This window comes from Garra rufa, chromosome 18 (genome assembly GCF_049309525.1).
Source record: "Garra rufa chromosome 18, GarRuf1.0, whole genome shotgun sequence".
NCBI classification, from domain to species: Eukaryota; Metazoa; Chordata; class Actinopteri; order Cypriniformes; family Cyprinidae; genus Garra; species Garra rufa.
In genome coordinates, this window is record NC_133378.1 from 13,785,327 (window position 1) to 13,800,554 (window position 15,228).

A 15,228-nucleotide genomic window follows, 5' to 3' on the forward strand; every position below is an offset into this window, starting at 1 on the left:
AAATCCTTACCTATTGCAGAGCCACCTTGTTTCTTCTCCTCCAGTATGGCTGCCAGGTCTTTCTGTTTGCTTAGCTTCAGCTTAGCACAACTGGGTTCATGGTCCATGCTCTTCATCTTCAGTAACTGGTTGGCCTTTTTGATCTTCTGACTGTACTGTCTAGCCATGAGAAACACTCTGTTCTTGCCCTTCTCCCCAAGATCAAGAAACTGGTCCCCAGTTTCCACACTCAGCAGCATATTAGAGGATCCCGGGTCCAAGCTACTAAACAGGGTCTGAAGTTCTGAGTCCTTTGGTGGAGGGAAATCCTCATCATCCATCTTGAAGCTTCCGCTGCTTAATCTTGCAAGTTTATTGCGAATGCTCCTCACTGTACCAGGTTGAGGCTCAGGGGTCGGAGGGAGTGGAAGGGACGGTGCTGCAGGTGAAGACGCTTCATCTTGCTCATCCACCCGAGTTTCTACAATTTCTGGAATGTTGAGGATGGGGATCTGGAAAGCTGGAGGGGGGTTATAGGGTGGTGGGGTGGGTGATGCAGCACAAACAACAGGGACTGTATTCAAAGGTAATTTAGATGGAGAATCATTTGACTTTGGTGCAGAATTGACTTTCCTACTTGGAGATTCTTGTGCTTTGCATTGAGAATCACTAGCTCTTTGTTGCACCCTATTCCCTTTACTCGGGGAGTTATGTGCTTTTCGTGGAGAGTCTTGTGCTTTGTGTGGTGTATCATGTGATTTTTTGGGAGAGTCCTGTGTTTTACATGTGGTGTCCGTTCCGCTTACAGGAAATGCAGCTGGAAGTCTGTCCGGCTTCTTTTCATTGTTCCGGATGTAATTTTCCAAATCTGTCCAGATCTCATCCACTTGCTCTAATGTATGATCAGCTGTGGAAAGCAGAGAAGATTCAGTGTCTGAAACTGCAGCGGAGGGAATGCAAGGCTGTTCAACCTCTGTCTTATTTGTAGGACAGAGTTTTTCCTCTGGTACAAACCCTACTAAAATCTGGCTAGCCGTGAGGTCTACCTCAGATGTCTGCAAACTGTCTGGTTTTCCCTGATCCATCTCAGCTGCAAGGACTGGGTGCTCCTGGAAGACAATGGTGTCATAGACATTCTCCTCATCCTCAACAATTTGCAATTCACATGTCTCAAGCGGCTCCCCTCCTTGACCAGAAGACCTATTGCTCTCACATGAACTATCGGTTTCAGTTGGAGTTATTATAACTTGTGGTGCTATTCTAGATTTGACCTCTGCTACCTCAGAGTGTCCATGGCTTACTTGATCCTTGCGGAGAAGCCCCATGGCCTGAAGCTCCTCGTAGCTTATGTTGTCATAAACATTCTCGATATCATCAATTGTTAACTGCTCAGAAGAAGATGACCCTGAGATTTCATTGCTTGAAGACTCAGTCTGGTTGTTGGTCTCTTCTTGTAGGGCTCGTTTGGTAGGACTTTGTTGCTCACTTTGGTTTTCTACAATACTGTTGGCCCTGCGAAGTACTCTGTTCCTGCTTGTTGGGAGGTCTAGACGTGATGTTTTAGTTTGTTCAACATGCCAGCTACAGGGTCTTTCTGGATGGTCAGCAGCCTCATGGTCACTCTCAGCATCATGACTGCTTACATCATTCTCTGTTGGCACGAACATCTGATAGATGTCTTCATCATCATCAATTTGAAAACTCTTTTGACGAGTTGGGAACATAGCCCTCCGAACTCGATGATCTGTCCATATGTTGCGGAAGGAAGGTGTCTCTCCTGTTCCCAGCATACGAGAGTAGCGTTCATCTCTGTCTCCTTCTGGAGGTGCGGTAACCCGTAGGATAGGGGGGGTGATGACCTTATTTTGCAGGGACTCTTTAGCAGTCTGAATAACAAAAAATGAATAATCACTTTTACCACACATAAGATTAGGGCTGCAGGAACTACAAAATAATTATTGGTGTGAACTATGTCCTGTGTGTCACATTATGTATTACCTGGAGGTCTGTATGAGTAAGGTTGTGGTTTTTCCACTGGTCAATGCTGTCCACCGATACTTGCTGGTTCAGTCTTTTTCGACTGCCCTTCCCTGGTACTTTCAGCTTGCCCCCAGAGCTCTGCTCATGCAAAAGCTGACTCTTAGAACATTATTCATAATCAGTGAAAATGAAATATAATCCAGAGCTTTACATTTGTAAATGAGTGAGGTGCTTTTCCTTGTTAGTATCTCAAATTCTAAACCCTTAACTATCATTGTTGGCTACTACTTAACTGACCCCTAAGTAATTATTAAAATGATTAAAAAAAAAAAACATCCAATGTCAGTTCAGACTTACTAAACCAGTATCGTCCTCATCATCAGCATCCTGTGGATGTGGTTCATCGTCAATGTCACTGTGGTCACCAGCATCCAGAGATTCCTGTGATTCGCTGACAAGGCTACGGGATCGGCCAATAGTACCCAAATGGGCAACCGGTGACAGCAGAGTAACTCCCAAACTAGAACGCTGTGAAGTGCAAATACATTTTTTATTTACTTTAAAAAAAAATCTATTCAGATTTGTATAATGATTTAATGTTTGCATGTTATAGGTGGTGACCTTTACCTTCGGAATATCTGGACTGGATACTACAGCAACGACAAGGAAGAGAGAAATAAAAAATGCCACATTGTTTAAAAAAATTTGCAGGCATATATTTTTCTCAATTATCATTTTTCAAACAAATGCTACTTACTTATATGTTTGGAGTTTTTCAGTAACTTAGATAAGGGCTCTGATGAAACAGAAAGACAGACAAAGACACAAAAATAATGAGTAAATAGATGATCAATGAAAAATTGTTTGTTTGTTGTATGTGCTGTGGGTCCAACCTGTCTTCCTGCGTACTCTCCGGGGTGAAGGACCTTCTTTAGTGTTCACTTTCTTTTCATCAGAGTTGTAGTTAAAACTTGGGTGGTCTGAAAAAGTTAAGAATAGTGTCTGAAATCTAGCCTTCGTAAACACACATAAAGTACTAAATATACTTTGCAGCTTTCAGTTTGAAGTTAAAGTAATGCTTACTTGCAGTATCCATTTCCAGAATGGCCTGCTTAGCCTGTAGAGACAGAAAGAACCTTTCTCAAACACTGTGAAAAATTTTGTTTGGACTTAATGGCCTTTGGGTGGTGCTATGTATTCACTTCTGGAAGTGCACAAACTTCTGCTCCATCTTTGAAGTTCTTTCATTCTGAGATGTGAACTACTTTATCACGACACAGTTGAGAGTGAATAGCCAAATTTGGCCACAGCTGCCTAATTACAGAGTACATTGTGCAGAAGTAGAGCTAGGACAATGTGCGTATGTGCACGTTCTAACCTTGGCCGGTATTTTGGCAGGATGGTTTTCAAGGATCAGCCGTTTTAGATGCAGGACCCACATTCTCTTGTCCTGTTGAGACTTCGCCTAAAAGTGGATTAGAGACATATCAGCACAATCTGCAAGTTTAAGATCATTTACAGACACACCTTTGAAACTACTGTGACCGAGCCATCCAACTATCAAAGAACATCAACAATAGTCAAAATCAAAACAAACACTTTCATCAAATGGGTGAACGTCAGCACAATCAGTAACTAACACACAGATGTGGTTGACTGGAACTGCTACTCAGCAGTGACGCACTTATACATGGTTCATTTCAAAGACACTAAAACCCAACATCCTGCCGTGAGAATTCATTATGCAAACTAAATCTCTAAAATCTTAAAATCACTGTAATGCAGTGGGGAAAAAATTGTCTATAGATGGATAGATTGATTGACAGATGCTCTAACCCTAAGAGGTTATGAAATCAAGGAGAACATATGACCGGGCATGTATTAGCTGCTGAGATAAAAGTGAGCCATTCAATAATTAGGAGTCAAGGTGATTTACAGGCATTCAGTCAGTTCAGGCTTCTGTGGCACATATTTATGACTACTCGGCTGAGGTCCAACACAAAGGTCAGATGTACCAGCACTGGCTTTAGGCGAGACTCGTACCATCACTCGCACACACACACTTGTGTGTGTGTGTGTGTGTATACATACATGCTGAAGCCTGTAGGTAAAGAGGTGTGGTTTTACTAGGGTAAAGTTCAAGGCGATTGGCTGTCCGTCAGAAGCCTGGCCTCAGGCTGGACATTCCACTGTGTTTAACACAATCCACTGATCTTTGGTTACATGCTGTTGTGTGTGTCTGTTTGTGTGTGAAAGTTTTGAAATATTACCTGCACAGTATGTTGCAGTTTGGGGTTCTTGTAGTGAAACACGCTGAAGCTTAGAGGTTCTTTAGGAATGACTTCTACCAACATTAGATTACAGCACTGCAAAAATGTAGAGAAACCGATTATAGATTAGAATAGAGAACAAAGCCATTTTTAGTTCCAAACATTTTATAGAACAATGACAACAATTTATGCACATTTCATTTACACATTGTCAGAAATATGTATTAATATTGTTTGCTTAGTGGTAACAGCTTGTAACTAGGGTTGCAAAAAGTTTCCAGTAAATTTCGGAAACTTTCTAGGATTTTTTGCAATCCTCCAGAGATTTTTGGAAAGTTTCCAGAAATTTACTGGAAATTTTCCACCCCTTTGCAACCCTACCTACCTAAAAAGGTACACCTTTTTTAACTACAACCATAATTATTGTGCAAAACTATGTTTACGTGCAAATCAAAGCATGCGCATGCATCGTGGTAATCTCCAAAATGACACTAGGGTGATGAGGAGGAGAAGAATTGTTGAATAAAGTTGTAATTTTAGGTTGAGCGACTGATATTACATGGACTATTTTGTCCATGTTCTTGGTACCTTTCTGGACCTTAAACATGGTAGAACCCTTGCTGTCTATGAAGGGTCAGAAAGCTTTCAGATTTCATCATAAATATCTTAATTTGTGCTCTGAAGATGAACGAAGGTCTTAAGGGTTTGAAACGACATAAGGGTGAGTAATTAATGAGAGAATTTTCATTTTTGGGTGAATTATCCCTATAACTTAGTAAAGATACTATTTAAGATAGTATTTCACAATTTGATCAACTGCTTGATCAGAATCAGAGTTCATTTCCACCCTCTACCCTTGCCCCTGTAGGTCTATTTTCACACTCCACTATTTGGGTTCAAACCTACTATCCGAAGTTGTTTACTACAGTAGCTCCATAATGACTCATTTGTGCCTTTAGATTTTCCACCAAACTTTCACAGATCATTGCTTGTATTTGCCATGGATACATTGCAAGAGATGTGAAGAATGCAAGCTGCGCTCCAATTGGCATATTCCGGAGACAAGCATCAATGAAAAATGCATTATGACCAGCTGGTGAGGACAAGGCTTGCTTGGTAGACCACTTTGGTGTAGTCTAAAGCTACCACATTTGAAACACCAGCTTGACAACTTTGACCAGACTGTCCAACAGGGGAAACTAGTAGGTTTATGGCCTCTCACCAGGATATGGGCTTTGTAGGTGTAAGTCTCCTCGCGTTTCTTGGTGATCAGCAGAAGTTTGTCGAACAGGAAGAGTGTTCTTTCATTTTTTGCTCTCTGGATGCGAAATGTTCCCTCAAGAACCAGCTCACCGTAGCTAATAAGATCAGGCCCCTTCCAGTTAGTCAGCAAGCTCTGAATTTCCTGAGAGAGAAAAAGTGAGAGCAGGAGAGGAGGAGCGTCACTTTTCTTGTACATGAGGTAAATTCGCCAACAGGCATGTTGGGAATGACGTTTATAACAGATGAGTCTCAAACATAATGTTCTCTGTTACCACACACCCATAAAAAAGTGTGCACCCTGTAGCTAAAAGCAAATTAATATAGTTGGTAGCGGATTTTAACTGGTCCAGGCTGGTCATTTACTTTTAAGGACTAATTATTAATGTTTGATCAACTGAACTACCAGCTAGTGGTCTTGTGTGGTGCGGACATAGTAGATTAGGGGAGCCCAATCATGCTCCAGGAGGGCGAATTTTCCTTGAGTTTAGTTCCTACTTGCTCCAACACATCTGCCTAGAGGTTTAGTAATCCAGGTCAGTTTAGCCTTATCTATTCTTGTGAAGTAACTCAGATACCAGTCTATATAGTACTGTGTATATGAGTGTGTGCAGGGCACACAAACCTGCAGTCTCACTGCGTGCTCATGTTTTCTCTTCATGTCATTGATGTGCCAGGCAACCCTCTGCATGGTGTCAATGGCCTCCTGGATTACGTCGTACATCTCTGAATCCTTTTCCAGATGAGTGGCGATCTCCTGCAAAACACCAGTACATCTCTGATCTCAGATCAGTGCCGTAACCATCTTTGTGTGTCTCTAGGGCAGTCTTTGTGTACAGGTGTGCAATGTCTAGGGTCTGTGTGTATAGGAAGATCATTCTCAGTGTTTGTGTACTTACATGCAGTAGAAGATGATACTTTAAGATCCTCTGGACAGGTTTAAGCAGGTAGGAGCCGAGAGGAAGGGAGTGTTTAAGACTTTCCTGGCGCTCTCGCAGAAACTTTGCCACTGTTTTGTTCCGCATGCACTCTGTTAAGACAGCAACGGACCTGCAGATTGCACACAAAGACATTATCAATAAAAAAACGTTTATTTTATATCCGACTCAGACTTTGGCAGATATGCACAATATATAGATTTGGCATCTCTATTTGATGAATTTGTTAAGGTTAGAGTCAAAATTATATAAACAGTGGCCAAAAAGTACTTAAGTGCACTTAAAAATATCTGAATGTCATTACGTTAGATACAAAATATCAAAGCAAATGTCATCTGCGTTTTCATAAAACTAACTTCACTTTTGTTTATTGTTACTGAGTAGCTTTTAATCAGCTGGTGTTTTGGTGATTTTTTGTGCATGCCTTTGTTTGATTTGCGTTTGGATTAATGTAACGCATTAAATTTGTGTGTGAGTCAGGCCTTTCTCTTTCTCGCCTGCAGCTTGTTCAGAATTCAGCTATTAGGATCCTAATGGGTACTAAAAGAAGAGCGCGCTACTCCTCTGCTTATCAGTGTACACTGGTTACCTGTACGATACAGAATTTATTACAAAGTGCTGCTATATGTCTTCAAAGCTTTGCATTGCTGGCACTAGAGTATGTTTCTGATTTAATCAGTCTGTGTCAATCTAATAGGTCACTGTATTCAAATGATCAACTACACTTTGCGGTTTCTCGCTTAAAATGTGAGGTGATCGGGCCTTTTCTGTTGCAGCTCCAAGGCTTTGGAATGACCTTCCTTTGTCGTCAAAATCATCTCCTACACTTAATATCACATAACATAATCAGTTTTTTTTTAGCTTTTGCAAAAGTGTTTCAAAGTATTCATACCCTTAACTCAGTACTTAGCTGAAGCACCTTTACAGCCTCAAATCTTTTTAGGTATGATGCAACAAGATTTGCACAACAATATTTGGCAGTAACCTGCCATTCTTTGCCTCACCTCTTCACCTCTCAAGCTCTGTCAGCTTGGATGTGGTCTGGCAGACATTTTCAGGTTTCTCCAGAAATGTTTGATTGGGTTCAAGTCCAGGTTCTGGCTGGGCCACTCAAAGACATTCACAGAGTTGTCTATAAGCCACTCTTGCTGTGTGCTTAGGGACATTGTCCTGTTGGAAGGTGAACCTTCTGCCCAGTCTGAGGTTCTGAATGTTCTGGTTTTTCATTACGGCTATCTCAGTATGCAGGTGCATTGAGCTTTTCTTCTACTCTGATGAGTACCTCAGTCCCTGCCGCCGAAAAACAGCCCCACGGCATGAGGGTGCTACCAGCAAACTTTACTTTACTTTACTTTTACTTTACTTTTTGGTTTCCTTAAAACATGATGTTTGGAATTGAGGTTCATCAGACCAGAGAATCTCATTTCTCATAGTCTGAGGGTCCTTTAGATGCTTTTTTGCAAATTCCCAGAAAAGCCCAGATCGGTGGAGTGTTGCAGTGATGTTTGCATATATGATCATGGAGCTCAACTAGAGTGACCATCAGTTCCCTTCCGGAGGGAACTCTACGCTGCGTCCTGGTTAGGACACTTTGGGAACTGCTCTCAGCGTGACCGGTTCTGAAGCTCTTATAAAACAACGACAATGAACTTGACATTGACCGGCGCCAGCCCATGACGTCATTAACAAGGCGCCTACTAGTATAAAGGGGCGCTTGTGAATACATCAACCATCTTTTTGTTCTTCAGCCGTACCTTGTTCTAAGCTCGAGTAGAATGATGATTCCTAGAGTACAGTTCAGCAAGTGTGCAGAATCCGTGTCAGAGAAATCCGACACCAGATGACGCGCGCAGCCTGTTTGTTATGTGTTTGGGTGTGAGCACGCGCGCTCTGTTCTTGAGAGTGCAGAGCGCGTCCATCGTGAGAGTTTCTCTCTAAGGAAACTCCGCTCTCGTTTGTCCCCTTTTCCGAGGGAATCGGGACATTTATCTGCCCTACGCGGCTCGGGTCCCGTTGCAGCCGAGGCTGCACGGAGAACGAGCCCGCGGTGGTTACAGATGAAGCGCGCACACGAGTTGAGAGATGTGTAATCTCTCACGCTCGTCAGCCGCGGACGAGGGCGAGCTGCGGGCGAAGGATGTATTAATCTCTAACATCCTTTGATACAGCAGCAAGTGCTCTACTGGTTTTAGCCAGGTAAGCAGGATGTGGCTGTTATGGGCGAAAAATGTTTTTCTGAGCTCTCACAGCCTGCCTGCCCCGCGTATGATGAGCTGTTGTCTGTTATGAGCCGCGCTGCGGTCTGCTTTGATCTGCGGTCAAAGCACGTGCAGGGGGAGGTTGCTCATAGCAATTTATATGGGCAATTTCACCCTGACCATAACAGACCAGTCCCCATATACATCCCATTCCCTCCTGATCTATATATTAGGATCGGGAGGGCATGGGATAAACCATATTCAGCCGCACTCATCTATATCAGCATGTTAGTTATGCTGGTGCAGAGTGAGTGCGTGAGTATGGCGGGGCGTCGATGCCATCGCCTGAGGATATGCTTGCTGCCTCTCGGCGTGGTGGCGTCGACGCTGAGGGCATACGCGGCAGCGGGTCAGGCTGGTGCTGCCTGCACGCAGTGGCAGTGTTGCAGGCGTACCGGGCTGATCTGCTGGAGGATGAAGACCCGTGGAGATGGCTGAGCTGTTTTCACACCACAGGCTTGTAGGTGAATTTTGGCAGACATCGGGGAGAAAGATGAGTGCTTTCTCCTTGATGCGCCAGTCTCGCCTTCCGAATCATTCGGTACATCCGTCGTTACGATGTTCGACTGACTCAGGGAGGCGGAGGCGTGCTCAGCGGCTAATAGATCCTTTGGGGTCTGTTATTTCTCACCGGTCCTCATCTCCACCCAAATGCAGGGGGAGCCTGGCCCCTCCTGGCCTGCGGGCTGGAGGCAGGGCCAGGCGGTTTGTGTGGCCACTCGAGACCCTCCTCCTGGGAGGGGTAGGTCTCAGAGGAGACGTGATGTGCGTTATGGGAGATGGGATCGTAGGGAAACGATCCTCTCCCTTCTCCCTCACGTCGTGTGGCCGCCCACCCCTTTTTTCCCCTTAAGACTCTGGGGCTGGGCTGATGATAGATTGATAAATTCAATCCGTTGGCCCGGTACATGAACTGACATATAGGTGTATATGTATATGTACGTATTCTTTGTCTACCAGCTCCGCTTGGGTGAGACTTTAGTATTTGAGCTACTGAGCTCCTAAGGTCCCTGAGTGTCGAGTGTAGCCAGGTCTTCCCTCGTTTGTGAGTTAGTGTACCAAGACCTCCACTCGTAAATAACTCCTGTAGGGGTTAGGCGTTGTCAGGCCTCCTCTCATTCTGAGAGTTATCCCTTGAAGCCTCCGCTGCTTTCGAGCTCGGCTTAGGCACTATTTATACCTGCATATGCATGTCTACACACCTACTGGGTGTGGCAGTCTACCCCGTCCCGTGGTAAGAGTCCCTCTAGACTCCGCTCGTCTGAGTGTGAAGACCGGGAGGTTAGGGTAGGTTCCCCACCCTCTTTTTAAGAAGATAGGAGCAACCCAGGGTTGAGCGCATGGGCTGCCTCTCTTTGTGAGTCAGTGCACTGAAGGCCCCGCTCCCCAGGGCCCTGTCAAAAAGGGAAAGAAAGAAGTTTCTTTAGTGAGAGAGGAAAGTTTAGAAACCCCCCCCCCCTAAGTGTGAGGATTTTTTCAGGCCTCCTCTCTCTGAGAGTTGCGCTGACGAGATGCCCCTCTATGGAGGTTCTTGTCTAGGCTGATTTCTCACAGTTCTATCAGATTTGGGCAGTTCTGGGAGCTGGTAGGCTCTCGTGAGCCTCGCTCTACACCGAAGCTTACAGTGTTAGGTCCTCCTTGGCGGAAGCCCTGGTCTGGACCTCCAGGTTTCACCTTTTGAACCCTGTATAGGCGCTTACAGCTCTGTCCAGATAGCATTTAGGGGGTTGAGTGTAGTAGGTCTCCCCTCATTATTAATGAGCTCTGTTGGTTAGCACCTCCACTCCTAGACTTTCCTGCCACGGTGAGCGTTGTCAGGGTGCTGCAGGCTTCCTCTCGATTGAGAGTCCTTCTGTAGGAGCCTCCGCTCTTCGCTGCTGCCGATCAGACCTCCTTTCGCCTAGTGGCGTCATGATGTAGGTCGGGCGACTGGTCTTCCCTATGGTTTAGACTTAGAATGGTTAGATGTGTTCTCCTGCATGAGAACCGTCCAGCTGCAGCCTTCGCTCCCCTCAGTGCTCCGCTTACAAGTACATACTCGTGGTATTTAGCTGGTAGGCCTGCTTAGGCCTCGCTAACTGCTGTGCTCTGTGCTTTGAGCCCTCTGCCAAAGCTGAGTATTGTTAAGGCTCTCTCTTTCCAGACTTGAAGCCTCCACTCTACAGATTCCTGTGATGTGGGTTCATGTACTTGTAGCGTTGAGTGTAGCCAGGTCTCCCCTCAGTGGGTTTTTCGTAAGACCTCCACTCTCGAGCATCTCTCGCTAGGGACTATTAGAATACCGCTCACCAAGACCGAGTGTTGTCAGGCTTTTTTCTCTCTGTGAGATTCGTTTCAAAGCCTCCACTCTACAGGGCCCTGCTCTGAGCATTTGGGCCCTGCTGTGAGTCCCGGTATTCTCTGAGCGTTGAGTGTAGCTAGGTCTCCCCTCACTAAAAATATTTGGGTGAGATCTCCACTCCATAGAGCTAGGAGATTGAGCGTTGCTAGGCTTCCCCTCATCCGAGGGTCTCTGTGAAGCCTCCGTTCCCCTGAAGCTCCGCTCCGGGTACTTTCAGACGTGAGTGTAGCTGGATCTCCCCTCACTGTATATTTGGTGTGAGATCTCCACTCTGTAGAGCTGGGAGGTTGAGCGTTGTCAGGTGTTCCTCTCATTCTGAGAGTCTCTATGAAGGCCTCCGTTCCCCAGAAGCTCCGTTTTTAGTACCTCCAAGCGTGAGTGTAGCCAGGTCTCTCCTCACTTAGAGCGTTGAGGCCTCCACTCGTAAAGAGCTGGCGGATTGAGCGTGTTGGGGCTTCCCCTCTGGTGAGGCCCCCGTTCTCCAGAAGCTCCGCTTCCAGTCTTTCCCTCCAGGCGTGAGTGTAGTCAGGTCTCCCCTCACGAAGGGTTATTGAGATCTCCACTCCTAAGAGCTAGTGGATTGAACGTTGTCAGGTTTCCTCTCTTTTTAGAGAGTCTTCTGTGAAGCCTCCGTTCCCCAGAAGCTCCGCCTCCAGTACTTTCAAGCGTGAGTGTAGCCAGGTCTCCCCTCACTGAAGGGTTATCTGAGACCTCCACTCCTAAGAGCTAGTGGATTGAACGTTGTCAGGTTTCCTCTCTTTTTAGAGAGTCTTCTGTGAAGCCTCCGTTCTCCAGAAGCTCCGCTTCCAGTACCTCTAGGCGTGAGTGTAGCTAGGTCTCCCCTCACTGAAGGGTTATTTGAGACCTCCACTCCTAAGAGCTAGTGGATTGAACGTTGTCAGGTTTCCTCTCTTTTTAGAGAGTCTTCTGTGAAGCCTCCGTTCTCCAGAAGCTCCGCCTCTGTACTTACAAGCATGAGTGTAGTCAGGTCTCCCCTCATACTAGGGTTTATGTTTGAGACCTCCACTCTTACAGAGCTCCGAAGCTCCAGGCTTTGCTGTCGCCTGTGATAATTATATGGTGTTTCCCTCGCTATGCTCTGGGCACCTCCTCAAACCCACAGTAAGTGGTGAGTACTCACGCGAAGCTTTTGAGCACTCCTTAAAACCCACGTGAAGTGGTAAGTGCACACGCAAGTCCTTGGGCACTTTCTAAAATCCACATGAGTGGTAAAGATTCCCCCCTAAGGTTGGGTTCTTTTGTAAAATCCTGTATGGTATGGGTTACGCATTATCCTCCGTTCCCATTCTAGAGTTGGTTCTAAAAACCCCTGGGTTTTTCCAACTCCACTACAGACAGCACTACTTATAGGATCGAGTGTCGCTAGGCTTCCTCTCATCTGAGAGTCTTCTTGCAGAAGCCTCCACTCTCCTGAGAACTCCACTTAAGTGGTTCTATTGCTTAGGCTCCTGGAGCCTCATGGATCACCTCCAGTGTTGAGTGTAGTTAGGTCTCCGACCTCCACTCCCAGAGTTCCCCGCAAGCACAGAGTGTTGCTAGGCTTTCTCTCGTTTAGAGAGTTTGTTTAGAGCCTCCGCTCTTCAGAACCCCCGCCTAGTATGAAGACTTAAGGGTAAGCTTCACTACTAGCGGTGAGTGTAGGTAGGCCTACTCTCGCTTAGAAGTATCAGGCCTCCACTCCTAGGAGTTCCGTGCTTGGGTGGCCGAGCCAGCTGTGACGTCGGCCCGAGCGATTTTCGCGGTAGTGGGGAGTGATGTTCCTTCTTGACTCCTCAATCAGTCAGTTGTTCACTTACTCCTCAGCATGGCGGCGTTGGTATATCGTTCCCAAAGTGTCCTAACCAGGACGCAGCGTAGAGTTCCCTCCGGAAGGGAACGTCTCAGGTTACGTAGGTAACCCTAGTTCCCTGAGGACAGGGAACGAGACGCTGCGTCTCGTAGCCATGCTTCGGGCCCCACTTACGTCTCCATCAGACAAAAAGATGGTTGATGTATTCACAAGCGCCCCTTTATACTAGTAGGCGCCTTGTTAATGACGTCATGGCTGGCGCCGGTCAATGTCAAGTTCATTGTCGTTGTTTTATAAGAGCTTCAGAACCGGTCACGCTGAGAGCAGTTCCCAAAGTGTCCTAACCAGGACGCAGCGTCTCGTTCCCTGTCCTCAGGGAACTAGGGTTACCTACGTAACCTGAGACGGTTCTTGGTCACCGCTCTAGCCAAGGCCCTTCTCCATCAATAGCTCAGTTTGGTCAGGAGGCCAGCTCTAGGAAGAGTCATGCTTCTTTCAAGCTTCCTTCAATAAAGGTAATGGAGACTACATGCTTCTGTGAACCTTCAATGCAGCAGAATATTTTCTGAACTCTTCCCCAGATGTGTGGCTTAATGCAATCCTGTCAATGAGCTCTACAATGAGTGTTTTTTGTTTTATTTTGTTTTACTTTACCTCAGGGCTTGGTTTTTGCTCTAATATGCATTTTCAGCTATTAGACCTTTTATTAAACCTTTCCAAAACATACCTATTCAACTGCATTTGCCATAGGTTAACTTCCCTCAAAGTGTAGTAACATCTACAAGCAATATGAATGATCCTGAGCTAAATTTCAACTGTCCCAGATAATTGGTATTACTTACTTGAATAATTAAAGTTTTTTATTTAAAAAAAAAAAAAAAAAAGGATGATTAAACCTTTTCAAATACTTTCAGTTTTTGCGTTGCCATTATGGCGTTTTTTTTCCGGACTATTGTCCTATCCTAGCAAACCTTACATCAGTGGAAAGCTTATATATATATTATTCAGCTTTTAGATGATGTATCAATCTCAATTTCAAAAAAATGACTGTGGTTTTGTGGTTCAGGGTCATATATACACTGCTGCTCAAAAGTTTGGGATCACTAAGTTTTTAGTGTTTTTTTTTTTTTTTCAACAGGTACATGGACTACTTTGTCAATCATCTTGGTACTTTTTTGGGCCTTGAATGTGGCAGTGCCCTTGCTGTCTATGGGAAGGTCAGAGAGCTCTTGGATTTCATCAGAAATATATTAAATTGTCTTCAAAAGATAAACGAAGGTCTTACAGGTTTGGAACTTTATTATATAGCTTATATAGGTTTGGAGCAACATACTGGTGATTAATTGATGACAGAATGTTTATTTTTGGGTGATCAAGTTTCCAAATATTTTTCTGGGCTAATGTAGAGTGCATTACTCCATAGATAAACAAACAAATGTACACACATACATGTATTCACGGTTGAAAGAGTAAGGTCGGGCCCTTCTGTTAAAACACAGATTTTACAGTTTATTGGATCTGCTGCCACGCCTCACAAAGCACGGGGACAGATAGACGTGTGTGTGCGCACATTCCAGCATCCTGCGCACAGACTTCACATTGTCCCAATGGGAAATATGACCCGAGTATCACTGAGAGACAGCTATTGCTTTCAGGAGTGTTACTGTATGTGTGTGTGAGCATGCCATATGACCTTGGTTAGGGTCAACAGCTGTGTGAGGGTGTGGAGAGAGGGTTGCAGTGGCCCAGACAACAATCCATTCATGCACACACTCCATCCAGCATCTGATGAAACTACTACTGAGGCACGTCACTTTTAATTTGTCCCAAGTTTAAAAGTAGGACTCGTGACAGCACGCGCTGCACCACTGTGTGTGTGTTTGATTAAATAGAAAAACCATGGGTGTGGGTGGCATTTTGCTAGGGAAAGGTGTTAAATGTCAAAGCTTTTGTTGAACTTTGTCATATTTCAGGCGTATGAATAGATTCAAATCTTTGCACATATACGTGCACCCAAAGGCAAATATATTTGACACATATTCACATTAATCTCCAATAACCTTTATTCAAGGCCTCAACACTATTCAATCACTAAATCACTGACTTACTATTTATTTTCATCTAAGATTCTCACCTAAACACATATTCAAAGCAAATGTTTGTGAGGCCAGTCAAGCAAAGCTAAGCCATTTCAAAGGAACTTTTAAAACTGAACAGCTTCAGCGTGTTTATATTTTTATGGGATAAAACAACAATTTTAGTGTTTAGCTAATTTTGCCAGTTTTGACTAGTCTGGTCCACTTGGCTTATAGCAGCGTCATCCTACTAAAGAAATTAGGGAAAATAAAATGCAATATGTAGACGTTTTTAATTATAAATTGTATCTGTTTAA

At 44.8% G+C, this 15,228-nt stretch overlaps 1 protein-coding gene across 1 annotated transcript in view; it reads right to left on the bottom strand.

Annotated features, from left to right (window-relative positions):
* LOC141291698 (pleckstrin homology domain-containing family G member 1) overlaps nt 1-15,228 on the bottom strand; it is a 32,296-nt gene that overhangs the window by 2,886 nt on the left and 14,182 nt on the right. The window contains exons 3-14 of the mRNA XM_073823856.1: nt 6,389-6,539; nt 6,115-6,246; nt 5,452-5,634; nt 4,230-4,325; nt 3,338-3,424; nt 3,043-3,076; nt 2,853-2,939; nt 2,717-2,755; nt 2,587-2,609; nt 2,317-2,487; nt 1,978-2,097; nt 11-1,865 (exon numbers count right to left, since the gene is read on the bottom strand). Coding sequence (XP_073679957.1) covers nt 11-1,865; nt 1,978-2,097; nt 2,317-2,487; nt 2,587-2,609; nt 2,717-2,755; nt 2,853-2,939; nt 3,043-3,076; nt 3,338-3,424; nt 4,230-4,325; nt 5,452-5,634; nt 6,115-6,246; nt 6,389-6,539 — 2,978 coding nt within the window. The remainder of the gene's footprint in view (nt 1-10; nt 1,866-1,977; nt 2,098-2,316; nt 2,488-2,586; nt 2,610-2,716; nt 2,756-2,852; nt 2,940-3,042; nt 3,077-3,337; nt 3,425-4,229; nt 4,326-5,451; nt 5,635-6,114; nt 6,247-6,388; nt 6,540-15,228) is intronic.